At 51.9% G+C, this 27,984-nt stretch overlaps 2 protein-coding genes across 3 annotated transcripts in view; one reads left to right on the forward strand and one right to left on the reverse strand.

Moving 5' to 3' along the window:
* CACNA1H (calcium voltage-gated channel subunit alpha1 H) overlaps positions 1–7,373 on the reverse strand; it is a 160,140-nt gene extending 152,767 nt beyond the window's left edge. For both annotated transcript variants that reach the window (XM_039560454.1, XM_039560453.1), the window contains exons 1-2: positions 7,010–7,373; positions 6,457–6,761 (exon numbers count right to left, since the gene is read on the reverse strand). In XM_039560454.1, the coding sequence (XP_039416388.1) occupies positions 6,457–6,743 (287 nt within the window). In that variant the 5' untranslated portion in view covers positions 6,744–6,761; positions 7,010–7,373. The remainder of the gene's footprint in view (positions 1–6,456; positions 6,762–7,009) is intronic.
* Positions 7,374–20,057: 12,684 nt separating this feature from the next.
* On the forward strand, positions 20,058–27,887 carry TEKT4 (tektin 4). The gene is made up of 6 exons (XM_010392644.3): positions 20,058–20,601; positions 22,139–22,209; positions 23,484–23,627; positions 24,459–24,681; positions 25,876–26,030; positions 27,511–27,887. The coding sequence occupies exons 1-6, from the start codon at positions 20,083–20,085 to the stop codon at positions 27,728–27,730; spliced, it is 1,332 nt and encodes a 443-aa protein (XP_010390946.2). The 5' UTR covers positions 20,058–20,082; the 3' UTR covers positions 27,731–27,887.
* The last annotated feature ends 97 nt before the right edge of the window (positions 27,888–27,984 follow it).

Below are 27,984 nucleotides of genomic sequence, written 5' to 3' on the forward strand. Positions count from 1 at the left end.
CAGCCCAGGGAGCAGAGGAAGGAGCAGGGAGGGTGCAAAGCTCAGCCTAAATCCATCACCTGCCCAAAGCCCGGCTCAAACCGGGCTCTGCTTCCATCAGGCTTCCCAGGAAACGTAGAGTTAAGCCTGGCTTAAATTTGGGCCTGAAGTGACTCCAGCAGGGATGATCCTGCCTTGTTTGCCCTCGGCTCTGTCCCAAGGGAAGCTGGAGATGGATTTGGGATCTCCAGCAGGTCGGGATTAAGCAGCCCCATTCCACCCGAGCTCAGCTCCACAGGGCTGGCAGCCCTTGGAATGCTCCCTTTCCCAAACCTAATCCCAAAGAATTCCCATTTGCGGCACCAAATCCCAGATTTGGAGTTGCCTCCCGTCCTTCCCTCCCTGTCATTCCCAAGAAAAGGTGTCAGCTCCTCCTTCTCTCCAGATCCTCGGAGACAGGAGCAGAATTCCGTGCAAACAATGATGTTCTCATCCCAAATCTCCCAGGAATGCCTGGGACAGCAGGACAATCCAAACAGGCGGAGAGGATCAAAGAGTTTGGGAACAACGAGCTCCACACGAATCCCACGGGATGCTCTTCCCAAAACATCCCTGTTTGTCACATCCATCCGACATCCCTGAAGTGAGGCTCCATCCCTCAGGAATGCGACTGCTATCCCGAAAATCCACACTGCAGCTGCTGGTTCCAGCAAGATCTCCCAGGATTTTTGCTATCCGGGCAAATCCTCCCTGCCAGGACGGAGGGAAGGGATTGGGAGCAGTGACCCAGCTGGAATTCCCGGCCGGAATAGCTGCACACACACACAGACATCCCATTCCTCTGGAATTTCAGGGAAAAACAGCCAAATACTGGGAGCATTGTGAGTGCACACAATTCCCATCTGTCCATGGAAAGAGGGAAAATGAGATCCCAGAGCCGAGTGCTTCATCCGCTGCCAAATCCCTGCGCCTGCTGCAGTGCCCAGACCGGAATTTTATTTGGGAAAAAAAGGGAAAATTGTCTTTTCCAGCTGTGTTTTGTCAAAAGTTCCCCGGGCAGCTCCAGATTTCCAGGGAGGTTGGGAAGAGCCCTGGACATGGAGCTGAGCAGCCCTAATTGCCTTCCCTTGCTGCTTCAGGAAGAGGATTGGGAATTCTCCTGGAATTCACTCCGAGGTGGGATCATGGAGTAACCCTGGAGCAACTTCCCTCCTATCCCAGGCAGGGAAATATTCCCTCCAAAGGGTCTTTTCCTTTGAATCCCAGGGATTAAGGGATTGGCCCCAAGCAGCAGCTGCTGCCTTAAGAATTAAAGGCAAAATCCAAGCTTCCAACATCTGTGTAAATATCCGGAACATATTCCCTGCATGAGGAATTCCAGCCTTGGAATGCTGGGCAGGCACTCCAGGGGATGGAACTGGGAGGGATAAACTCACCTGGAAGGCTTTGGATGGACATCCCTGGGATTGCTCCTGAACTTACGGCAGCCCAAGGAGATCCCAGACCAGGGAAATCCAGGGAAAACGTGGAGTGGGCAGCAGGAATTCCTGTCTGTGGCAGGAATTGGGAAACAAATCCCAAATCCATGCAAACACAGGGAGAAAATCCTGATTCCCGGTTCATTGGCTGCACACAGGAGTGATCCTGGTTGTTCCCATGGAATTATTCCAAACACAGTGCTTGGAGCTTGGGAGAGTCAGGATTTGTCTCCCAAGGGATCAGCCCAAGCCCCCCAACACAAAGCCAAGGGAAAGCTGAGCTTAAATCTAATACAAATCAATCTAATCCCATTTTTTCCATCTAAAGATTCCCTAAAAACCAGCAAAATATCCCAGAGAAAACATCCACAGAAAATTTGGGATCCCACTGCCCAAACTCCATCCCTCGGGATGAGCTGGAGCCTCGGAGCTGCTGCATTTCCCAGCAGAGTTCAACTCCTGGGATCTGCTGCTCCACACTTCCAAGGAATTTGCCATCCCGACATGCTGGAAAACACCCCTGGAATCAGGGTCCCGGCCTCTTCCCACTTCCAGAGGGAGTCCCACGACTCCCGGGATGGTGCCAGGAATCCTTTCCTTCCCTCCTACCCGCTTTTTCCACAGGCTGCTCCATGTTTTCCCGGCAATGCTTCTCCTGGGAGGTGCCAAACAAGGATTGGGATGAAGATTCCCGATGCATTTGGCAGGAGAGGGGTGGGATAAGTGCGGATTAAAGCCGAGCTTTGCTGCTAAAGCTCCTCCAGTCTTATCCGAGAGCAATCGGCTGAAGGTGCTCCAAGTGATGGAGCTCAGCCACGCTCACTTCCAGCCACAAAATTCCCAAATCCCAAATTCCCTGAGGCAGAGCACAGCAGGGAATGAGGAGAATTCTCGGGAAGCAATTCCCGCCCGTGCCAGGCCAACAGCTCAGCCCAGCAGGAGGAAGAAGAGGAAGCAGCCGAGTTCAAAGCGCAGGAGCTGCTCCAGTTGGCCCCAAATCCCTTTTTTCCAGCATCCAGGCTCTGGGGAATGCTGGAATGAGCGCCCAGGATGGCACCGGGGATGTTAGGCCTGGCTTAACCAGCGAGAAGCCCTTTAGGAAGAGGAATTTAACAAATAAAGCCCAGCTTTGCTGCGAGCAGAGACTTGGCCCAGCAAGAGCAAAGCCAAGAAACCAGCTGGGATCAAAGAGCTCCATTTTCCAGGGAATATAAATCAGGAAAGCCCCCAAATTCCAGCCCTTAAGGAATCCCGGAGTGTTTTCAGGACTAAAGAACCAAAGTCGGTCTGGCCTTAGCAAAGCCAGGCTTGGAAGCAGACTCCCAGTGCCGCACCTCCCATCCCAGTGACAGCCCATTTTCCCAGTTTTCCAGAGAAAAAAACCCTTGCAGATGTCCTGGGATGGATTCAAAGCTTCCCTCCACATTGGAGCAGCTCCGGGGTCACATCCACGACCCAAAACCCCGGGAGACGCTTCCGACCCTTCCCGAGGCACGGGGATATCCAGGGATACACCGTTCCCTTGAAAAAGCAGCAGCAATCCCAAAGATTCAAGGGAACCCCATGTGACGCTCCAGGTTTCCATGGATCCACTCGGGAAAAGGCAGGGAATGACCCCGAGGGGTGGCAAACCCCAAATCCTGCCGCGCCACCCGACGGGAACAAAACGCCACCCACGGCCCTCCAGAAATAAACCCACGTAGGAGATCCGGGCCTGAGGAAAACAGGGAAGTTTGCTTCCAATTTTAGGTGGGTTTGGAAAAAAAAACCAAACGGGAAATTCAAAGCACAGCAGGGAAACAGAGGGAAAACGCACCCGGATTTGAGGGGAAATCGGACTTTGGTCACGGCTTGTATCCCGAAAGATGATGTTGCAGCTGTTTGCTTGCTGTGATCCATGATTTTGGGGTGGGAATTGGGATTGGAGGTGACCCCGGAGCTCGGGAAGAGATTCCTGTGCTCAGCAAATCCAGGGAATGACACTGCACAGCCTGGAAAAGTGCCCCGGAGTCTCCTCCTTGGATTAATTTAATTAACACATTCCTTGTTAGTGCTCCCACCCCCTCCAAAATCAACCCCTGCCAGAGCTTTTCCTTGAGAATTCCCAAGCTGGAATATTTATTAACCCAAACCTCTGGAAGCAGAGGGGGAGGGAGAGCAGGATCCTTCCCAGGATCCTTCCCAGGCTGTTCTCAGCATTCCCAAGGTTATTAAAAACCCCGAAGCGCCGCTCTTCCATCTGCCCACTCCCCGTTTTCCCGCTGATGCCTCCGGCTGGGAATGCTCCCCGGGAATGCTCCCGGCTCCGTAAACTGATCCCGCCCCACCTGTCCCCTCCAGAACCCGGCTCCAGCTTTTTTTAGCCATTCCTAAGCCTCCCAGTGACCCCTTCCTGGATAAGCTCCACACAAACCACGTTTTTTGGGAAGATTCCCACCTGCTCTGGGCCGCAGGGCTGGGATAGCTCCGATTCCCAGAAATATTTGGAATATTTTCTGGAATAAGAACCTGGCAGCTCTCGGAAAAGCTGGGTTGGAAAGGGAGATCCCCACGGGATGTATGGGATGGAAGCAGTTGGAATTTTGGGTGCTGAGGTGCGGAATGGCACATCCAAAGGCAGCTCCGTTCCCAGAGAATCCTGTGGGATTGGCCACAAGGAGCTGCTGGAAAGTGGCCACTGGAATGGCACAGGAGGAGCATTCCCACACCGGGAAGCACAGGGAGAGGTGGGATACGGGAACTGGAGGGCGCGGAGCCAGATTTCCTCCCTCTTCCCACAGAAGAAATCCCAGTGGGAGCAACGACAACTTCCCAAAAAAGCCCCATCCCATGAGGACACTTTGGGAAGTTCTTTGGATTTAGGAGCCTCCCAGTCCCATCCCTCCCTTCCATAAATCCTAAGGCAATCCCAAGCCTCGTTTTCCTGCTTTATGGATTTGTGCTTCGGAAAGGGTGGGAAGAGTCTCCCAACCCACCCAGCCAGGAACCCCTTCTGTGGGATCTTTTCCCTCTGGAAAAAACTGGGAATTCCAGCCCTCACCACACGGATCCACCTGTGCTCCTCCTCAAATCCCCTCATCCAGCTGCTTCCCGAGTGTCCCACTCCATGGGGTTTTTCCCAAGATCCCGGTTTCCAGCTGCCTCTGGTCCAACACACCGCCAGCACCTGAGTGAGACACGGATCCCAAAAATCCCAACCAGCTCTTCCCAAAAAATTGAATGGAAAGATTAGATTGTGGAGACTGGGAAAATGGGAATAAATCCCAGCACGGAGCTCATCCCTCCTGCTGCAACACCTCGGGAGCTCTGCTCTGCTGCAATCCAAGCACACCAGCACTGAAATCCAGGGAATTCTATGGAATTCCTGCTTGCCTGCTAACAATCCATCCCCATTTCCGGCTGGTGTTTTTTTGGATGGGGAAGTTTGGGAAAGGAACGTGCTCCGCTGGGAATTCCCAAAGGGAAAATCCAAGCCCAGCCCGAGCTCTGGCAGCAGGAGCACACCTGAACCCTCTCCCAACAAACCCGCCTTGGAATCCTCGTCCTGCCAGTGGCACCAATTTCGGGAATGCCAAACCCAGAGACTCCCCCAAATCCAAAGGAAATGACTTTTCCCTCCCACAAGCTCCCAAAGTTTTCCTGGATTAAGGAATAAATCCATCCTGACTCACTCGCAGCTCTGACTGAACACAGTGCCCTCCCCAAGCCCTTCCAAGGCCGGCTCCATCCTGCTTTTCTTACGGAATTATCATTCCATGGGATATTTAAGCATCAGCTCCTTGTCTACTCCTCCTTCCCACCCTTGCACATCCGAGTTCCCCCTCAGGGCTGGAAATCCCAACTGCAAAATTCCATATTTCGTGCAAACCTCCACTGAACAAAAGGAAACCCAAATCCCTAAAAATCGTGGGCTTTTCCCTCCGGTTATTCCTCCAGCTCCCAGCCCGAGGCGGCATTCCCGGGAGGATTGTGCAATTCCTGGTGCTGGGGAGAACAAGGAATTTCTATGGGGAACTGAGGCAGATCCATAATCACCCTATTAATAAATAATGGGATTAATAGCAGGAGAGGGGGATTGGGGGCAGGGGAAAAAAAAGCAGGAATTCTCCACACAACGCCCATGCTAAAAGCTCACTTCCCAAAGATTCTCGCCACGCACCGACAACTCCCGCTCGCACCCAGCATTCCGGGGAAAATTCCATCTCCTGGATGTCACGACCGAGAGGAAAACGCCGCTGGATTATTATTTAACATTCATAAAGCGAGTAAAGGACACCGGCAACGGGGTGGATTTAGAGGATTCACTGTTCCCGTCCTTCCCTGCAACTTGCAGGAGAACAAAAGCGGAGGGGACTTTTCGGGAATACAGGCATGTGCCTTTCCCAAAGCAACTCCAGCTCCCATTTTTCCACGTCGGGAAAGCTCCCGTGCACCGCCGGCTCTTACATAAACACGGAGGGGCTGAACCCCCCCGCCCGGCACCCCATAAACACAAGGTCGCCTTTGGAATTCTGCTGCTTCCCACCCCAGCGAGCCACGAGTGGAGTTTCGGGATTTTTTTCCCGCTGGGAATATCGGGGGGGCCGCGGTTCCGCACCCCCCGAGCGGCTCCGTGCTGCCCGTCCCGGCCACTCGCGCGGTGCCGCTGCGGGACCTTGGCGTGTCCCGAAGAACGGGGGGACGCGGCGGACGCGCTCCCTGCGTGTCCCGAAGAACGGGGGGACACGGCGGACGCGCTCCCTGCGTGTCCCTAAAAAAGGGGGGGACACGGCGGACGCGCTCCCTGCGCGTCCCGCTGCCACCAATCCCTCTCGTCCCCCTCTCCGGACCGGGATTGGGGACACACCGAGGACACGCCGGGCACCGCGGGGGCTCCGAGCGCTGCCGGAACCCGGGGACGCGCAGCTCTGCCGGGATGCTCCGGCCACGGGGAGGGAGGGTCCCCGGGGGTATCTCGGTGTCCCGAGGGGTATCCCGGTGTTCCCGAGGGAAAGGATATGGATTACAGACCAGCCTGAGGCACCAGCTGCGCGGGCGGGTGGTTTGCTTGAGGCAGAAGAAAGCGGTGGGTGCCAGCGCCGGGTACGGCACCTGCTCCTCCTCCTCGGAGCCCAGCTCGGCGGGCGGCTCGCGGCCGGGGGAGCCGCTGCTCGAGCCGGAGCCGCTGCCGGAGCCGGAGCCGGAGCCGGTACCGGCATCCTCGGGCGGCTGCTCGGGGCGGCGCGGCGCCGTGATGGGCACCCGCACCTCGGCCGGGCGCGGCTCGCGGCTGTCGCCGGCGCTCATGGTCGCGGCCAGCAGCACCTGCGGGCGAGGGCAGCGGGTCAGGGCTGTCCCCTCCCCGCTACCGGGGATGCTCCGCCGGGTCCCAGCGCTCCAGCCACAACAAAGGCGGGCGGGGGGAGGTCGAGCCTCCGCCCGGGCGCGGCCGCTCCCGCCCCCCGGCGAGCTGGGGGTGCCCCGCACCCTTCGGGGACCCCCTGGCAGACCCCCTGGCGGAGCTTTCCGGCGTTTTAGCTGGGGGGATGGCGGATTATTGGGGGGTGTCCTACCTTAGCGGGGCGGAGCGCGGTGTCCCCAGGGGCATAGCCGTGCCTTGCAGCTCACATGGGACCGGCGACAATCGCAGCTCCCGGGGGTGCCGGAGCCCCCCCCACCCCCCAGGCACGGCGGCACCCCCAAAATCCAGCGGGGAGGAGCGGGGGGGGGGGAGGCTCTGGGGCTCGGCGTGCGGCGGCCGCCCGCGGGGATGGAGGATGGAGGAAGGCTGGGGAAGAGGAGGAGGAGGAGGAAGAGGAGGAGAGGTGGAGGCGGCGGGGGCCCTTCCCGAGCCTCTCCCGACGGTAAATCCCAAGGAGCGAGGAGGAGGAGGCAGCAGCTCCGCCGAGCTTCGCCCGTGCCCAACAGGAAACTTCGGATTTACCGGGGGAGGAGGGAGAGCGAGGGGAGGGGAGAGCGGGGGCGGCGGGGGCGGGGGCCGGGAGGAGCCGGGGCAGCCCCGGCGGGGCGGGCCGGGGGCGGGGGGGGCCGGATCGCCCCTTCCCCCGCCTTTGTTCGGGCTGCGGGCGGCGCTGGGGGACGGGGGGGTCACCCATGGGTGGGGGGAGGGTGCGGGACGGGTGACCCATGGGTGGGGAGCAGCGAGGTGGGGACCCCCCCAAAGCAGCGCCGGGAGGGCGGAGAGGACTCGGAGCGGGTTTGGCCCCGCTCCATCGTGCCAAGCTGCGCGGCTCCGAGCACCCCAAAAAGGGGGGGGACACCCCCAAAAAAGGGCGGGATGCGCCCCTAAAATGCAGGAGGAATCCCAAAAAGGCAGATGGATCCCAAAAAGGAGGATGCACCCCCAAAAAGGGGATTCCCCCCCCCCGCCGCCGGCGCTCCCGCAGCCCCCCGGATTCGTTGGTTTGAATAAAGAACTGAGCCCAGGCTGGAGGTAGGAGCGGTTTAATAACTGAGCTCGGCTCTGAGCTCGGCTCTAAGCTCGCTGAGCAGCTCAGCTGTTCAAGGGCTTAACTCCCAGGGATCCCAAGAAACTCCCAGGGATCCCAAGAAACGGCTCAGGTAAAGTCCTCCCAGGCACCAGCCCTTGAAACTCCGCTCGGGAAGTTTTATTCCTTGGAGTTCCTTGGAATTCCATGAATTATCTCAGGATCCAGGGCAAGTTGGGGGGTGCGGGGTTGGGAACTGAAATCCGGGAGCGGATGCGTTCCCCTCCCCTGGAATGTTTTAAGGAGTGCGAGTTCATTATCCAGCAGCACATTCCATTTGCAGATGTAGCTCCCGATGTTCTTCCCGGTTAATAACTGGGAATTGATTGGAAAAGAGAGGTCAGGCGGCTTTCAGAGCACACAAAGCCCAGCCTAATGGGGCTCCCGAAGAGCTGCGCTTCCATCGGCAATTCCAAGGGTGGTTTTATGGGAATTCTGCAGGTTGGGATGAACAGGGTGTGGCGAGTTTAGTGTGCGACAAAAAAAGGGAAAAGCCCGGAAAAGCAGGAGAGAGCGTAATGGGAAAGAGCTCAAAGATCAAATCCAAGCATTCCCAAAAATTCATCAGGATGATCCAACCTGTCTGCAGGGGCTCCCTGTGGGAATGTCACCGGGATAGGAGAGGAGGGGAGGGAAGGGAAGGGAAGGGAAGGGAAGGGAATCGTGCAAAGCAGGGATCGCACCGGAGATTCCCCACTTTTCTCCCAGTTACTTAGGACAAATCCTAAATTACCGAGGGAAGACATGGCTGGGAATTGGCGGAGCTCTTCTGGAGTCTCCCACTCTGGAATTCTCCAGCTCAGGAAAACGACCTTTGGAGGGAGAACAGGAGCTTGAGTAAGACAGGAACTGGGGAAGGAGAGGCCAAGCGACGCCTCCTGACTCCATCCCAAAGGCAGGCAATGAAATTCCCGGCTTTCCAGTGGGGGGTCAGGAGAGCAGGAGGCTCCCGGGAGTGTTGAATCCATCCTCGAATCCATCCCTCAATCCATCCTTGAATCCATCCCTCAATCCATCTCCAATCCATCTCCAATCCATCCCTCAATCCATCCCTCAATCCATCCCTCAATCCATCTCCAATCCATCTCCAATCCATCTCCAATCCATCCCTCAATCCATCCCCAATCCATCCCTCAATCCATCCCTCAATCCATCCCTCAATCCATCTCCAATCCATCCCTCAATCCATCCCCAATCCATCTCCAATCCATCTCCAATCCCTCCCTCAATCCATCCCCAATCCATCTCCAATCCATCCCCAATCCATCTCCAATCTATCTCCAATCCATCTCCAATCCATCCCTCAATCCATCTCCAATCCATCTCCAATCCATCTCCAATCCATCCCTCAATCCATCCCCAATCCATCCCTCAATCCATCCCCAATCCATCCCTCAATCCATCTCCAATCCATCCCTCAATCCATCTCCAATCCATCCCTCAATCCATCTCCAATCCATCCCTCAATCCATCCCCAATCCATCCCTCAATCCATCCCTCAATCCATCCCTCAATCCATCTCCAATCCATCTCCAATCCATCCCTCAATCCATCTCCAATCCATCTCCAATCCATCTCCAATCCATCCCCAATCCATCCCTCAATCCATCCCCAATCCATCCCTCAATCCATCTCCAATCCATCCCTCAATCCATCTCCAGCCCATCTCCAATCCCTCCTGCAATCCCTCCTCGGAGCTGTTGTGCTTATGGAAAGGAGCCCACACTTTCCTGGCACAGGGATTTACTCCCTCCTGTAATTCCTGAGGATCCCACAAGGAGTTGGGAAGAGCTGGGCAGATCCTGCTCCGTTTATTCCGGAGCTCATTCCATTGGGTTGGAATTAATTACGTTTTTCCCACCTGGACACCTTCCACTATCCCAGGTTGCTCCAAGCCCCATCCTTGAACACTTCCAGGGATTTGGCTGGAGCAAGGATCCTCCTCATCATTTTGGAATTCTCTTTCCCAGAGTCAGGAATCCCAAAAGCTTGGGAAGCAACGTGCCTGAGATCCCCATACAATTCCCTTCCCTTCCCCACGGATTTTGCCTCATCCCAGCCCTTCATCCCACATCCCTCCTATTCCGGCGGCATTCCCACAGGGAGCCGCTGCAGACGGCTTGGATCATCCCGATGAATTTTTGGGAATGCTCGGATTTGATCCTTGAGGTCTCTTCCATCCCAACCAGAGGAGCTGTGGCTGCTCCATCCCGGGAATGTCCCGGTTGGATGGGGCTTGGAGCAGCCTGGGATAATGGGAAGTGTTGGAACCAGATGATTTTTAAGTCCCTTCCCACCCAAAGCATTCCATGATTCCATCATTGCAAACAATTCCGTGTTTCTCTCCACATTCCAACAACAGCAGGAATTTCTTCCCAGGATTTAGTGAGAATTCCCTCTCCATAAAGTCCCCTCTTAGGTGTTAGGGAGGAATTTTCCATGGAGAAATCCACCAAGAATTCCAAGGATTACAAAGACTTGAAGTCCTCCCTAAATCCTGAAGAAAACCAGGATAATCCCTCAATCCATCCAAAGCTTTTGAGACTGAGTCCATCCTTGTGTTGTATCCTCCAGGAAAACATCATGAATCCAGGAAAACCTCCATTTTTGGGAGCCAGAATTCCCTAAAAACCTTTGGCACCATTTCAGCAGGATCGGGATTTCCATTCCCAAATCCTGCCCTCGCTTCACTGTCTCCCCTCTCCAGCTGAACATTCCCAAATCTCTCATCCAAGGAAAGTTTCAACCCCACAGATTTTGGGCGGGCTCAAAAATTCCATAGCGGCTTTTCCCGGGATTCTCCACTTGGATTTCTTTATTCCCATCCCTTGTTCAGACTTGGGAAATATCCAAATTCTTCCCAATAACTGGAAAATATTCCCCAAATTCCACTGCTCAGCTCTGCCTTCCCACGTTTTAGGGTTGAATCCATGCTGGGAAGAGATGATTCCCATAAAAAAGCTTGGAGAAAAAGAATTCCCATGGGAATTCCATGCTGAGCAACAGCCCCTGGAAGCAGGAGAGGAGCTCCAGGATGGCAGCAACATTCCCTGAATTCCTGACAAAGTTTTCTGGGATCATGGGATCGTTTGGGTTGGGAAGGACCTTGAAAGGTTTTTTTAGTCCAATCCCAAATTCCCAATTTATTGGAAGACCGGGATGAGCAGGGAAGGGAAGCGGGAGCTGGAATTCCTGACAGCTTTTGAAATATCTTGGATAATTCTGTGGTAAAAACCAGCAATTCCATGATTTTCATGGAGATGGGATTTCCTATCCTTGAATCCCAGTGATTGATTTATTCTGGGAAAACCAAAGGAATTTCGCTTTTCCGGGGATTGGTTGCTCATTAACTGGGCAAGAACAGACAAAAGTCGGGAATTTTCACTTCCTTGCCCTTATCCAAGACTTTTGATGGAGACCCAATCCCACAAATGCCGCCCAAATCCCATTCCTTGCTGGCAAATTTGTTCCCTTCCCATTGGAAAACCCCACAAAATTATGGATCAATAAACCCCAGTTTAGCTCAAAATTCAATGGAATTGAATGGAATTAAAATTCAATGGGATTTTTTCCCTTCAAGGACTTCCCTGGAGGCCAGGTTGTCCCAGAGGGAAAATGATTCCATGGATTCCATTGTTGGGAAGGAATTTCTGTGGAGCAGAGCGGTTGGAATTCCGGAGGGCCCAGATTTGCTGATTTGCTGCCCCTCGGTGCCACCAAACCCCAAATCTGAGCGGACAAAATCCTTGGAATTGCTGCTAATTCCTTCAATTAATTCTCCGGGATGCTGGTGGAGAGCTGGATGTGTTCAGGAGTTCATCCAGCCAGGGATCCATCCAGGAAAAGCGGGGATGGATAAATTAGGGATGTTTTTAGGAGGAATAACTGAATTTGGGATCCGTGGAGCCTCCGGATCCCTTTTCCATCCCAGAAATTGTTTGGCTTTTCCCTTCCAGCCTCCAAGTCAAATCCAAGCTCAGGGAGTGGATCCAGAGGGGGAATATCCCTGTAAAGTTTGGGATGGAGCGGGAAGGACAAAGCTCATTCCACAGGGGCCAGGAGACAAGAGCTGGGGTTTGCTCCCGCTCTGGGAATCCCATCCGGGTCTTTCCATAATTTTTTATGGATCACTCACAGCCCCTTCAGTGCTGCGCTGCTTTCATCGGGATTTATGGCATTCCCAGGCTTCCCTGGGAGGGAGCGGCTGGGATTGCTGGTCCTGGATCGCATCCCAAACTCCTGGAAGTTCTGAGGGATCCCAGATTCCTGGGAAGGAGCAGTTGGGATTTATGATCCTAAAGTCCAAAGACCTGGAAGTTCGGAGGGATCCCAAATCCAAATCCGTATCCAACCCTAAATCCAAATCCCTGGGAAGGAGCAGCCAGGGATTTATGACCCTTGATCACATCCCAAACTCCTGGAAGTTCTGAGGGATCCCAATCCTTATCCCTGGGCGATCCCAAGATCCCACGGGATGAAGCCCCAGCCTCACCGGGATCAGCCTGGCCATTCCAAGCCCACATTCCATAGGGGATGCCCAGCCAGCCCACTCCCCCTTCTCCCATTCCCATTATCCTTTCCCTTCCCATTCCCACGGATTTTGGGCTGATATCCCAGTCCCTGCCATGGAGATCCCACATTCCTGCAAAAGTTGCCTGCCCGGTGAGGCAGAGCTCAGGAAACCGGGATCATCCACAGGGACACAACAACGTTTTATTCCCAGATTTTTCCAGACGGTCACATGGGAAGTTTGTGGCAAAACCAGGAGCGGATCCAGACTCCTCCAAGCCCTCATCCCAAAATTAATGTCTCCCCCCTGGAATATCTTGGAAGAAGTGCTGGTGGAATCCGAGCGATCTCCAGCTCCAAGAAAGTGAGGGAAAGGAACCCCTGGAATGCTGCAAATCCATGGAGAACATCTGGAAGATGTTGGGAGAGCATCATTCCTGCTCTTTCTGGGAATGATGGAAGGATCCCAAAATAATCCTTCCAACCATTTGGACAGGGAACAGAGGCAGGGATAGACGGGATTTGGGGATACTGGGAAGGAATGGGAAGGATGGGAATCCCTGGCAGGATGGAGAGGGGCTGGAATGTCTGGAAGTGTCCAAGGATAGAGTTCGGAGCAGCCTGGGATTGTGGGAGCTGTCGGGGTTGGAATTGGATGAGTTTAAGATCCCTTCCCACCAAACCATCCCGGAATTCCAGGATTCCCTGACTCTCAGCTCGCGACATGGAGGAAAGCAGGGAAACAAATGTTTTCCCAGGAATTCCTCGCTCAGCCCTCGTTATCCCGGCTCCAAGGAGCTCCCTGCTCCCCATGGTGCATCCAGAGCTTTGCCGGGAGGGAATATTCCGGAGAAAAGCAGGAAAACCAGGCTGGAGATCTTTGGGAATAACAGCTGGCAGCAGGCTCTGGCAGCAGGCTCCGGCTTGCTGAGCTTTTCCAATGGAATTCGACATTTGGGAACCCCCAGGAGCCGGAAGGAGCCAGGGAAATTCCCACTCTCTGAGGGTGGAGCGTGTTAATTCCTTGGGATGGGATGGGAGCCGCCTGGAAAAGAGGGAAGAGCTGAAGGAAGAACGTTCACTTCCAAGGAAAACAACTCCTCGGGATGAGTTCCCAGAGTGCCGGAGGGATCGGAGCTGGGGGAGGGGTAAACATCCAAATTTGGGATTCCAGAGGGAATTCCACATCCCAAATCCCGGAAAATGCACCCAGATCCCGGGAGAGGGATCCCAAATCCTCCTGTTTGAGCCTCCTCGCTCATCCTTGGGATTGGGATCCGGGAATGCTCCAGGAATGTGTCCTCTGCCTCCATCCTTCTCTTTGGGATGAGCATCCCAAAAATTCCCAGCTGGCCACAAAAAACTGGGATTTTCGAGGTCACGGAGGGAGCCAAAAATCAGCTCCAAATCCCAAAAATCAGGACGGAAGGAAATCCAACCAAAGCCAAGCCCGGTTGTGAGCAGGGAATGAATCTGTTTTTCCATGGAAAACACGAATCCCATTCCCGATCCTCTCCAACCTTGGGAATGTGGCTTCCTGCCTCCATTTGTCCTCTTGGAAAAGGGCTTCGGGAAGAGCTGGAAGCAGGAGCTCATGGATCCCATCTCCATCGATTGTGCGCCCCCTGCTGGCAGCCTCTTTTCCAGGGAAAAACGGGAAAATCCTTCCGGGAAGGGGATTTGGGGCTGCACTTCCAATCTGGGAAAATCCTTGGATACGATCTGAGCCCTCATCCTCCCGGGAATTTCCTTCTGCTCCTCGCCCAGGAGCAGGGAATGGGATCATGGATTTCCTCTGGAGCAGGTTGGATCCTGCAGGAGCTCCTGAATCCTGGGGATCCAAATTCCTGGAATACTCTGCTCCCAAGAGCCCTCGGGATAACCCTATCCCTGAAAAAAAAAGAGGGAAAAAGGGGGATTGAAGGGATTTATCCCATCATTCCCAGGGGATATCCAAGTTCAGTGGGAGAGCCGCAACAGGAACGGTTCTAATTCCCGGTTTTCCAGAGAATCCAAGGCCAGCTTGGATGGGGTTTGGAGCAAGCTGGGAGAGTGGAAGGGGCTGGCTTGGGATGGGATCAGCTTTATCCCTTTCCCAGCCAAACCATTCCAGGGATTTAATGAAACATGGGAAAACCGGGAGAGGGAAATTTGAAGGCAGCTTGGAAGGCAGCGCTGGCGTTTTCCAGGAAATCCATTCTGAAGGGAATTTTGGATATTGGGAATAACCAGAATCAACACATCGGCACTTCCCAAATATTCCCAACAAAGTTCCTTCCCTCATCCCAACTTTGCATTCCTGAGATCCCGAAATTCAGGTCGGCACCTCGGATTCCCAGAATTCCGCTTGCAAGCCAAGCTGTGATGGGTTTTTTTGGGAAGCTCAGCACTTTTCCAATTGGAATTTGCAGCCTGGAATGGGGTCAGGGAACCTTTGGGCCGGGTTCAAAAGCTTGGAAAAGTCCGAGTTTATTCCCGATAATCCTCAGGGATGAGTTCAGGGATGAGTTCATCTCGCTGGGCCAAGGGATAATTGGATTGATCCAATTCCTTTTCCTCCTCTCCGGGATTATCCTTTCTTTGGGATAACAAGGAAATCTCTGGGAGCAAAGAAGCCGGAAAAAGGGAAATCACCTTGTGCACAGATAAAAGCGATGAGCTCCTTATCCGGCTCTCCAAAATCCGGGAGCAAGAGGGGTCAAACGAGCCCAAATTATTCGGTGATCCCAAAAAATGAGGTGAGAGCTCTGGAAGCTCCGTTCTTGCCCAAATCATCCTGGTTTTTTTTCGGGATAGAAAGGAGGAGCCACAGCCCCAGCTCTGAGGGCTGCTGGAATTCCTGGTGCTGCTGGAAATGGTGCCGGGGCTTCTCCTCATCCCTTTTTTCCTGGGATTTCAGGCTCCTTCCTGCCCCCACCCTGTGGTCTCAGGGAGACACGTCAAGAAAATTCCCAAATATTCCAAAATATTCCAAAATATTGAGGAAAAACTGTTTAATAATTCCTCCCATTCCCTGATTTCTCTCTCCGGTGCTGCCCATCCCGCTCTGGAATTGTCCGGATTTCCCAGCTTTTATTTCCCGTGGCAGCTTCCAAAGGCTCCCATTGTTATCCGCAGGGTGGGATAAAAGCAGGAAAAGCTGCGTTTTTAGGGAATACTCGTTTTCCCAGTGCCTTTCCCCTCCCATTTTTCCTGCTTTTCCATGGTTTATATCCCGGGAATCCTGGGGATTTTGGGATTTCCCATCCCTGAGCAGCAGCGGGGTTGGATAAATCCAGCTGGGAGTCTCCGACATTCCTGGAATTCTGCTCCATCTTTATCCCTCTTCCCTCCTCATTTCCTTCTTTAACTCTCCCTAAAAACGCTTTGATTCGGGATTTTTTCCCTTGAAGTCCCAAAAAATGTTGTCCTCCCGATTTCTTTTCCACCTGATCCCAATCCCGTTCCCAGAGAGGGGAATTTTGGGAAGACGAGGAGACTTTTCCTCCTCAAAATCCAGCTTCACCTCAGGCCAACGACAACAACAACTCCCAAACATTCCCAGAGTTTTCCTGCCTCACAAATCCCATAAAAAACTCTCCCAGCCCCTCTGGAGCAGCTTTTTTGGGATCAGCATCCCAGGATTTGAGATGGCCTGGGATATTCCAGAGAATTCCCATCCCTGGAAGTGTCCAAGGCCAGGGTGGATGGGGCTTGGAGAAACGTGGGCTAGGGAAAAGTGTCCCCGCCTATGGAATTGGATGAGCTTGAAAATCCTTTTCATCCCAAACCATGCCGGGATTTGCTGATCCCGGGATTTGCTGATCCTGGAGTGGATTTTTCCCGCTGCCCTTTCCCGTGGGAGGGAAATCAGCCAGAGCAAGAACATTCCAGCTGCGGGTGGGAACAGTTTGGGATCGCTCAGGATTTGTGGGATCACCGGAGCAGGGAGAGAGGGAACAGGGAACATCCCGAGCAGAGGCTGCAGGGCCGGGAATTCTCTCCCAGCTCCACATCCACAAAAACCCACCCAGGAAAACCGGGAGCCTGCGGCCACGTGGGAACGGAGTCGTGGCCGATCCCAACGGCGGAGCTCGCCGAGGACGGAATATTCCGGGCAATCGGCATTTCCCAAGGCAGAGCTCCGCCCCGGCTGACCTTGCGGGAAGGACACGCGGAGGCTCCGAGCGCATCCCAGCACATCCAGCTGCACGATCCCGGACAATTCCCTCTCCCACGGCGGCAGCTCTCGGCTGCCTCGTCCCTGCGCTCCTCCGGCCTCCGGTATTCCTGGGAGGCCGCTCGGGAGGCAAATCTCGACTGCAGCCGGAGTGCTGCGCCGGGCCTAGCTGAGTCGGAGCAATTAAACCCCGCCTGGCCCGCTTTGCCTCATCTCAGGAGCTTAAAAGCCCAGCTTAGTCTCTAAAGGCCCAGCTTAGTCTCTAAGAGCCCGGCTTTGGCTCTGAAAGCCCAGCTTTGTAAAGCCCAGCTTTGGCTCTAAAAGCCCGGCTTTGGCTCTAAAAGCCCGGCTTAGTCTGTCAGGCCCGGGTTTGTATCTAAAAGCCTGGTTTTGTAAAGCCCAACTTTGTCTCTAAGGCCTGGTTTTGTTTCTAAGGCCCAGCTTTAAAAAGCCCGGCTTTGGCTCTAAGGCCCGGCTGGGAGCAGCCTGGAGCTGTGGGAGCTTTAGGGCCCCTCCATCCCCAACCATTCCGTAATCCCGTGATTCCAAAGGCTCGGGATTGCCCTGCTGGAGCGGCTCCATCCCAGCAGGATTTCCAGGGAAAGCTGGAGCCGCTTCCCAAGGTTCCGGCCTCTCCGTGGCCTTCATTCCCGCTTTATTTCCCCTTTCCAGCGGATTTTTGGGACATTTGGGCTCCAAGAAATTGATCCGGCATATCCCAACGGAGATCAGGGATAACAACACTCCCAGTCCAGTCTGATCCTCACTCCTGCTTTATGGCTGGATCCATGGATTCTCTCTGTGGAGAAGATTCCCGAATATGCCATTGGAGTTTGGGAATCATCCCAAAAACGCGGATTCGAAACCCAGGATTTCACTTTTCCGGGATCCATCATGGAATGGTTTTGCTCCATTCCCATTCCCATTCATCCCAGAAAATCCCTTCCTGCTGTTTTCCCACAATTCCAACCCTTCAGGATCTGCACCACCTCCAACTCGGCATTTTTTCCTGCTTTTATTCTTTCCAGTTGGATTTTCCAGCTGCATTCCCTGACTTTCCCTTTTCCACGGGCTTTGCCGATGGGAAGGGAATCCCTGCTCCACTCAGGGATTCCCAAATTCCCACCTCAGCTCTGGAATTCCGGTTGCCCGTGGCAACCTCTCCTTTCCTGGGAGCTTTGCTGTGCTCAACGAGGAACTGCCGAGGTGTCGGCAGGGAGTAAAAAATTCCTTAAAAATCCTTTTCCCTCCCAAATCCAGCAATTCCTGGTTTTCCCCAAGAAGAAAATCAGGATTTTTACGGATTCCTGACCTCCAAGCTCCTCCTATTCCCTTTTTTTCCCCTTAATTTTCTTCCATTTACGCCTTAAAATTCCTTGAATTCCCAATGAGCTCCTGGTACCACCGATTATCCCAAGGCAAAATGATTCCAAACCCTCTGGAATCGTGGAAAATCACCTGGGGAGGGTCAGAACTCGGAGCAGCTCCCTGGAATTGTGCCCCACTCCCAAATATTCCCAGTTATCCATGCCTTCCATGATGGAAAAATAAAGGTGCTGCGGGGGTTCCCTCAGGATTCCCTCCCTGGGCTTTTCCCGGTTTTTTTTATGGAATGCTGACTTTAATCTCGTGCACTCGGAGCGTGAAATCCCGGCTGGGCGTTTCCATGGGAACCAACCGGGTTTTCCTTGCGACGATTCCCGGGCTGACCTCGCTCCCGCTGGAATCTCTCCCACTCTCCGCTGGTGTTATCCCGGTTTTCCCTTGGTTTGATTTCCCTGGATTTCCCTCTGCCAGCCAGCTCCATCATTGCAAGGATGGAGAAGGATTCCCGGCACAAAAAAAGTGGGATAAGCCCAGCTAAGGCTGCTTTTCCCAGGAAAATCCCCTCACCTGGGCAGGAAGGATTGGAATCTCCAGGAAAGGTGGTGAGGGAATATTCCCAAGGGCACAGAATGCCAGGACAAATGGGAATGGCTTCCAACTATGCCAGAGGGCAGGGATAAATGGGATATTGGGAAAGAATTCCTGGCTGGGCTGGAATTCCCAGAGAAGCTGTGGCTGCCCCTGGATCCCTGGAAGTGTCCAAGGATGGAGTTTGGCGCAGCCTGGGATGCTGGAAGTGTCCCTGTCCATGGAAGGGCTGGAATGGGATGCTCCATAAAATCCCATCCGATCCAAACCATTCCAGGATTGGAGATTAAAACAAAAAATTCCAAGGATCCTTTAAGCAAATTCCCTTTTCCAAGGTATTTTCCCTTCCTTGCTGAGGAACAAAGGGATCAAAGCTCCTTCAGGAAAAGCCATCCCGAGAAAGTCATGGAAAGGGCACATTAATAAAGGATGAGGCAGAAATGCCGGGAAAAGCAGCTCAGCCTCATTATCCCAGATTCCCAAATTCCTCGGGAAGCTCCAGCAGAGCAGAGCCAGTGAATATTTTATAGGGAAGCTCCTTCTCCCTTCCTGCTTTTCCTTGTGGCCTCTCCTGGAATAAGGATTTGCTTTGGAGAGGGATTCTCTGGGAACTTGAGCCTTTTGGAAAACAAGGAATGGTCCCCACATGGAAAACAAGGAATGGTCCCCACATGGAAAACAAGGAATGTTACCCTACGTGCATCCCATTAGGAACTCCTCCCGCTGGGAATGCCAATGATTCCAGAATTTCCTGGGATCTCAATCTGTGCTCCTTGAAATCCAGGAGCTCCTGGGAATGTTGCTCAGGCTCTGCTGGGAATGCCGCACTCCCAGATCCCGGGAGAAGCTCCCTTCCCCCATCCATGCGGAGCAGCGGCAGCGCCTGGAATTCTCATCATCCACCTCCATTTGGAAAAGCCATCCCGAGAAATTAAACCGGGAGAAATCTGGGAACAACATCTCCGTATTCCTTGGGAAAGGTCAGCTCCGAGCGGGAGCAGCCGGAGCCGCGTTCCAAGGAAAGAAAAATACGGCAACAGCTTGGATTCCCATCTCCGTGTCGGACCTGCCAGAATTCCCTGCAAATTGCTCCCTCGGGAAGGGGCCAGTTGGAAAAGCAAAGCCCCAGGCACGGGGATTGCAGGGAGGGTGCATCGCTCTGTCCTGCTGCGGCTGCAGGGAGAGGATCAGAGGAAACGCCCTTAAACCGGGGCACGGGATTCCCATTGGATTCCAGGGAAATTCCTTTCACTCTCCATGTGCTGACATTGGAACAGGTGCCCAGGGAGGTGCTGGAATCACCGCCCCTGGAGGTGTTTGAGGCCCGCGCCGCCATGACACCTCCCTCACCCACGCGGCTCGTTGCCACGGTGACGGGGACAGGCGGGGGCAGAAAGCACACTCGCCAATCAGCGCCGCTCTCGGGGCGTATCCGCGCTCTGATTGGTGGCTAAAGCTGTCCATCAGCTCGCGGCCCCGCCTCCCCGTTGCTGTGGTGACGGGAGGACTCTGGCGGCGGCGGCGCCGGCGGCGGGGGAGCGGCGGAGGCTCCGCCATGGCGCAGCCCGACGAGCCGCAGCCCACGGTCGTGCCCTCCTGCCCGCTGCCCAGCAAGATCTGCGATGTGCTCCGCAGCGACCGGCCGCGCTCCTGCTGCGGCATGGCCATGGCCGGCTTCCGCACCTCCAAGTACCAGGTGCCCGAGTGGCACCGCAGGAACGCGGGCGTTTACTACAAGGCGTTCACGGCGAGCGAGGAGGCGGAGCGCGGCCGCGCCGAGTCGCAGCACCTGATGAAACATGCGGCTGCCAGCGCCCAGCGGGCTCAGGAGTACTCCAAGACCACCCTGGGCCAGCGGCTGCAGGACATCCACTTCTGGAGGGTGGAGCTGCAGAAGGAGATCATGGAGCTGGACGCCGAGACCAACTTGCTGGCGGCGCAGAAGCTGCGGCTGGAGCGGGCGCTCGATGCCACCGAGGTGCCCTACAGCGTGGTCATCGATAACCTGGAGTGCCGGGAGAGGAGGCAGCCCCCGGACCTGGTGATCGATGAGGTGGAGAGGCAGCTGCTGAAGGTGAGCGGGACCTGAAGGTTGGTGAGAGCCCTGGCACGGCTGCGATGAGGAGCAGCGATGAGGAGGCGAAACTGCGGCTGCTGGAAGGGTCTCCTGCAACGCACGGCTCTGAAGCACCAAGGATTTTCTGTCCCTGTGTCACTCCAAGGATTTTTCCCAGTCCTTCTCGTGTTTAAAAAGTGTTTCAAATCACATGCGTGTGGCTAGAGGAGAGCAGATCCCCCCTCTCTCTCAGCCCAGACCCGAACAAAACCAAACCAGAGCTTTTCTGCACCGACCAGAGCATCCTATTCTCATAAATTCCTTCTCTGTTTGCCTTAAATCCTCTCCTCTCTGCAGGGTACACTTTAATAGTCCAGAGTCCAAAAGTTCGGGAGCAGTGGGATATTCCTTGCCCGTTTCCGTGCTCAGATTGTCCAAATGTTGGCGTTTTCTGTCATTCATTTTCCCTGAGTCGTGCCAAGGTGATGATCCAACCCTGGCACCGAGATTCCCTTCCAAGCTGATGTCATTCTTGTGCTGGATGTTACAGAAAACACATTTCATTCCATCCTGGAATAACACCTATTCCAATATCCCACAAATTAATTAATGATTATTTACCTGCAGCCTCCAATCAGAGTCAGTTCATGATCCGTTACTCATTAAACCGGAGGATTAATATTAGAAAAATATTGATCAGACTGTTTGGGCAGTGGCAGCTGGTGGGATTTTGGGGATTATCCTGGGCAGAACCAGGAATTCCTTGATCCCTGTGGATCCTTCCCAACTCAGGATATTCTAGGATTCTACATAGTCCATGGCAGGATAGGATTTAGGAATGTTTTGACTGGGAATTGTGTGTCATTTCTGATTTATAATCAAGATTGGAGAGGTTTTTCCAGTCAAAAACAAACAGGGGAGAGTTGGGGTAGGATATTTCCATGTGGGAATTGTTACAAAATTCAGGGAATTGGGGGAATTTTTAGGTTGGAAAAGACTTTAAAGGTCATCAAGTCGAACCTGATTAATCTGGTGCCAGGCACAGGGATGTTCCCTGGTTTTTCCTTACCTCAAAACTGAGCAAGGAATTCATTTATTCCATTTAATTTGATGGGATCATGGAATCCTGGAATGGTTTGGGATGGATGGGACCTTAAAAATCGATTTCCACCTCTTCCCACTGTTCCCACCCTCTCCCACTATCCCAGGTTGCTCCAAGCCATGTCCAACCTGGCCTTGGACATTCCAGGGGTGGGACAGCCACGGCTTCTCTGGGAATCTGTGCCAGGGAAGAATTCCTTCCAGAATAGGATAGCACAGAGACTTTTTCATGGAATACACAGAATTCCCAGGCTTTAGAAGTATTCCAGGTTTTTCAGCCCCCATAGGTTTAGGGCTGAGTTCCCTCAGGATGTGCTGCCTCCAAAATTCCAGGTTTTACGATAACAGCGTGGGCGTAGATAAGGAAATTTCAGGATTTATCCGCAACTCGAATTGCTCCTCGGGATTGTGTTTCCTGCTCTGGATACACGGAATTCTCCCTGTTTTTCTTTAGGAAGCTGATCTTATCCGGGATATCCGGGATCTTCTGAAAAGAACCATAATCCAAGCGACCACCCAGATAAGGTAAAACATTTCCCAGGATACTTCAGCCAAAGAATTCCTGGGATAAAGGTGGATAAAGATCTCACCAAGGCCAGGCTTAGGAGCTGTGGGAATTCCATTTAAACCCGGAAACCTCAGGATTTCCCAGGAGATTTAGATTCTCCTGCTTCCCAGAACTGTGTTGGGTTTGTTTTCCAACACTAAACTCCAGTGCTATAAAATTATTCCCTGGATACCTCCTTGCACCTTGGGATATATTTGTATTATAAGGGATTTTTGGGATTAAAGGAGCTTCCCAAGAGGAATTTTTTTCGCCACCAGATGTCAGTGTGAACTTTAAAGCTGGAATTTCTGTGCCGGGACGGGTGTTCCTTGCCTTTCCGAAGGATTATTTGCTTGGAATTTCTAACAGACGCTTTGGAAAGATGTTACTGTATCCTAAATCCATCAATATCAAGGAAGTCACTGCTGGAAAATTCCCGTTTTAGTTTAAAAAGCCCTGTAATCTGCTCCTGTTCTACCTGATAAATGAAATACTGCTTTTTAAACGATGGCTGTAAATGCAAATTAATATAAAGTAGCCCTGTTATATTAATTAGAGCACAACAGGAGCCTAATGAGTTTAATTTGGGGGTTTTTATTGTTTTTAAATCATTTTAGCCCCATTTAGCCCCATTTTGTCCCATTTAGCCCCATTTTGTCCCATTTTAGCCCCATTTTGTCCCATTTAACCCCATTTCAGCCCCATTTTTCCCGTTTTAGTCCTATTTTAGTCCCATTTTAACCCCATTTAGCCCCATTTTAGTCCCATTTGCCAGAATTCCTAATTCCTTGGGTGACAGTGACACCTGGTGTTATCAGCTGATAACGACCCACAGGCTTTTGGATAATTATAATTCTAATTAACTGAGGGGTGTGTGGCTCTAATTAACAACAAAGCAGCAATTTAAATCTGAATGTCATTAAAGATTGTCCCGTTCCATGGGCAGGGACCTGCCACAATCCTAGCATATTCCAACCTGGCCTCGGACATTTCCAGGGATCCAGGGGCAGCCGCAGCCTCTCTGGGAATTCTGTTCCGGGGCCTCCCCACCCTCACAGCCAAGAATTTTTTCCCAAAATTCCATCTAAGTCAGGAGATGCCCGTGGGAGGGAGAGTTTGGAAATTTCCAGACCGCAAGGAAAGTTCACAGTCCTGTTGTCCTGTGGAACACAAAGGGTGGAGCTGCATTCCCAAATGGGGTGGCTTTGGGAATTCTCTTCCTTCCCACTAAGTTGCGATCCCAACTTTCCAGATCCAACCGGATTCAGAAGGAGAACTGCGAGCTGGACTGGTCCGATAAGGTGGAGACGTATCACATCGACGATAAATGCGTCAGCTACTGCACCGACAGCACCAACGTCCAGTTCCACCCCAGCTCCGTGAAATTCGAGGAGAAGTGAGTGATTCCCGCCAGGATCCTCCTGGGATAACACCAGCACTTCTGCAACACTCAGTTCCATGTGGGATTGGATGTAGAAAGAGCTTCAAGGCAGCTCCACGGATGTAAAGGCAGTGCTTGATGTGCCACAGGGAATGGTTTGGGTTGGAAGGACCTGGAAGCTCATCCAGTTCCAACCCCAACACCTTCCGCTATCCCAGGGTGCTCCAGCCTGGCCTTGGATTCTTCCAGGGATCCAGGGACAGCCACAGCTCCTCTGGGAATTCTATTTCAGCCTCTCCCCACCCTCCCAGCCAGGAATTCCTTCCCAATATCCCATCCGTCCCTGCCCTCTGGCAGAGGGAAGCCATTCCTGGTGTCCTGTCCCTCCAGCCCTTGTCCCCAGTCCCTCTCCAAGGGGCTCGGAGCTCTCCCTGGAGCCTTCCCTTTTCCAGCCTGTCAAGATCCTAGGGTTTTTTGTTTCCAAATGAACACAGCTGGGAAATCCTGGATGCATTCCTGCGTTTATTTGCTAGGATTGAACTGCACCAAAAACGTGTGTGAACTTTTTTAGCAGTTTTAGCTCCAGATGGACGAGCTCGGGCTGATTTTATCTCAGGCTTTACTTCCCTCTGAAGCCACAGGAATGAGAGGTTATTAATTTATCAGAGGATTTTTATTAATTTATTAAGGATTTTAAATTAATTTACTAAAGGATTATTCTCATTCCTTATGGGAAATCACTGCAGGCAAGAGCTCAACCAAACATAGGTTGATGCCACTTTTCCAGGGAAAGAACCAGTTTTTAGGGGCAAAATTCCTATTTTATCCCATTCCCTGTTCTTCCAGTGCCTCCACACCGAAGTCCTGGGCCCAGTTCAGCCATGACAACATTTCCAGTGCAGAACAGGAAAAATTGGCTTCAGTCCAGCTCCGGTCCTTGATCAACAGCATCATCCACGACGCGTCCGAGGACCTGAGGATGCAGCGGGCAGCGGTCAACGAGGCCTTCGACAACCGCTGCAGGGAGCTGGATGATGCCAAATTCCGGCTGGAGCAGCACCTGCAGCAGGTGAGTGGGATTTGATGGAATTTTGGCATCACGGATTTATCCTCTAAAAAAATGGCTTCATCCGTGCTGGGAGTTTTTGTGTTCGATCAGGATCCGGGGAGAGATTTCAGGGCTTTGTTGTGGTTCCAGTTCAGCTCTTTGTGCTTTTTGTTGGGCTGGAGTTGAATGAAACACTTGAATCCTGAGCTAAAACCTAAAACTGGGTGATCAGGGAGCTCTGGTTGAGCCAGGATTCCCAGATTTCTCTGGAATGGCAGCAGCAGCAGGTCCTGGTGGGTGACAAAGGCTGACTTCAGCCTCCTCCAGCGTGGAGCAGCTCCTTCTTTTCTCTTAGGCCATTGGAAATGTGGGGAAAAAACCCATTCCTTAGCATTTGGTGGCACTTCCTGGGGGTGGGATGTGCTGTCATCCCACAGAACACATGGAAGAGGTTTTGAGGGAATATTTCCTGCTTCTTTTTAGGCTGAAGATGGGATTTGCAGTGTAATAATTAAAATAAAGAGGTCAAAACCACCTTGGTATTTTTATTTTTCTATGAACAAGGGATGGCTTTGGCCTTTTCCCCTTTTCCAACATGGAGCAGCTCCTTTTTTCTCTGGTAGCCATTGGCAAGTGGGGAAAAAGTAATAATTCTTTAGAATCTGCTGGGTAATGACAGCTGGATATCTTTATTTTTCACGTGTGTGGCAGTGGTTATGAGGAGAAGAATTTCAGGATTTCCTGTCTTTTCCATTTTCTTCACAAATCCAGGCATTTCCAAGCAGATCAGCAGCTCTGCTTCAAAATAACTTGATTTTTTTGGTTGGATTTCCAGTTAAAATTTACAATTAAAAGCACTCCGTGGAGGTGGGATGTGTTGTCGTCCCACAGGAGACGTGGGAGAGGTTTGGGATCTCTCCCAAGGTTTTGGGACATGGGACAGGCTGCAGAATATTTTCTGTATCGTTTAAACTCAAGGTGTGATTCTCAGTGTAAAAATAAAAATAAAGAGGTTGAAACCACCTTAATTCTTGTATTTCATTTTAAATAAAATCAAATGAATTTTCTTATCACCTAAAATGCAAATTATTTTGTTCTCCTTAATTCCGCCCAAACAGGAGCTGAAAACTTTAACGCTTCACCAGGAACAGACAATTTTGGGGGACAATATTTATCATTTTTTGAACTTTTTTTTTTCTTGGATGTCTCCCCCAGATCCTGAAGGATATTGCGGATGAGGAAGCCAACATTGTGAACCTCAAAAAAGCCATCAGGGATAAGGAAGCTCACCTGAAAGTGGCTCACACCAGGCTCTTCGACAGGTCCTTCAGGCCCAACATCGAGCTCTGCAGGGACGAGCCCCAGTTCAGGTAATTAAATTAACCCCAATTTAGGAAATTAACCCCAGTTTAGGGAATGAAGCAACTCCTTCAAGGGTCCTGTTCCATCCCAAAGTGATTTTAGGCAGTTTTGAGAATTTTTTTACCTCACGACTTTGAAGTTTTGTACTCAAAGGCAGAAAGGAGTGCCTGAAATGAGTGAGGGAAATTTCATTTTCTCCTGCTTAACCACATCGAAAATCCACACGCTCAGCTCTGTGATCTCCACGCTTTCTTCTCTGAACTCTCTGGTTTCTTTTGGATTTAGCTGCTCCAAAAAAATCTCAGGATAACTTGCTAGGAAAAACCCGCCACGAGGTGGATCCTGGGAATTGTGTGAGGGAAATCTCAGTGTTACAAAGGCAAATCCTGGGGGTGGTTGATTTTCTGCCTTAAAACTGCCACAAATCCTTTCAAAATCCAGGTTTGAGTGGCACGTTTGGATCTAATCAGTCTGGAATTGATTCTCCTCCCTCACATTTTCCCGCCTTTAGGAAAAGTTGGGATTCAGCTTGAGCAGGCTCACAAAATCCTTGCAGCAAAACCAGTATTGAATTCTTTATCCAGCGAGGAAGGAATTCTGGTTATCTCAATCTAATTTAAGATCCTGACCCAGCAAACCATCCCTATCCAAGCTTTCCAGGCTATATCCTGCTTTTCCTGGGTTTTAGGGATGGGGACAAATCCTTTGATTGCCAGGCTGGGGCTGTTGGCAATTCCTGCTCTGGCACAGACGCAGGGATTTGTTTTCCCAGGAACTCAGTCTCTTCTCCACAGGCAGGTTGCAGTGGAACACCTCTCCCTCATGGATTTTCGTTGGAATTCTGTGCTCTTTATGAGTTATTTACTGCTTCTTTTAAATGATGTCCTGCTCCTTCTTTAAAAACTTTGGGAGTAAAGATTTTCCTGATCTCTGGAGTTTTATACCAGAGAGTAGAGATCAAAAACCAGTTGATCCAGCCAAACTGGGAGGTTTATTTAACAATTTTTATCCTGTAATTCCTGATGCAAATATTCCACACAGAGGTTGGATAATTCCACTGCTTTTAGCAGCAAAAAACATTCTTGGTGCTGCCTAAATCATGGAAAACTTGTGTGGAGCAGCTGGAAAAGTGAGCTCTGCTTTTCTTGGATTTCTCTGAGATCTTTTCCTGATAAATTCTCAATTCTGTAGTCGATCTTTATCCCAAATCCAATGTTTTCCTGGATTTCTCTCAGATTTTCCTGATGAATTTTCCATTCTGTAGTTGTTGATCTTTATCCCAAATCCAATCTTTTCCTGGATTTCTCTCAGATTTTCCTGATGAATTTTCCATTCTGTAGCTGATCTTTATCCGAAATCCAATCTTTTCCTGGATTTCTCTGAGGTCTTTTCCTGATGAATTTTCCGTTCTGTAGCTGATCTTTATCCCAAATCCCATCTGTTGGAGCACCATCCCCTCTTTTTACGACTTAACCCAATTCCCTCCAGGTTGATCAGTGAAGTGGAAGAACTCACGGTATTCCTGGAAGCCCTGAAGCGAAAACTGATGGAATCTGAGCAGAATCTGAAGAATTTGGAGGAGACCAGGATGAAGCTGGAGAAGGAAATCGCTGTGAAAGCCAACAGCATTTTTATTGACAGGCAGAAGTGCATGAGCTACCGCGTCTGCTACCCCGTGGACCTGGAGGTGGCGAGTTACAAACAGTGATTTCTGTCCTCATCCCGCCAAATCTGGGAGAAAACCACAATTCCTTCTTTTCTGTTAAGCCATTGGCAAGTATGGAAAACAAATCTGGGAGCTTTCGTATGGAAGAAATTGAGAAATTATACATAAAATGCTCTATTCACTCAATTTGCTTCTGGTCCTGCTGCTTTAAGTATCGTTGTGAGCTTTGTTTTCCCTTGAAAAGTCCTATAAAAGCCATAAAAATGGAGTGGAAAGCAGCTGAAAATCAATTTATT

This window comes from Corvus cornix, chromosome 14, assembly GCF_000738735.6.
Source record: "Corvus cornix cornix isolate S_Up_H32 chromosome 14, ASM73873v5, whole genome shotgun sequence".
Taxonomy (NCBI): Eukaryota; Metazoa; Chordata; class Aves; order Passeriformes; family Corvidae; genus Corvus; species Corvus cornix.

Coding starts and splice junctions, on each gene's coding strand:
- TEKT4 (XM_010392644.3), top strand. CDS start 20,083: ATGGCGCAGCCCGACGAGCCGCAGCCCACGGTCGTGCCCTCCTGCCCG. Junction 20,602..22,138: donor TGGAGAGGCAGCTGCTGAAG/GTGAGCGGGACC, acceptor GTTTTTCTTTAG/GAAGCTGATCTTATCCGGGA. Junction 23,628..24,458: donor TCCGTGAAATTCGAGGAGAA/GTGAGTGATTCC, acceptor CTGTTCTTCCAG/TGCCTCCACACCGAAGTCCT.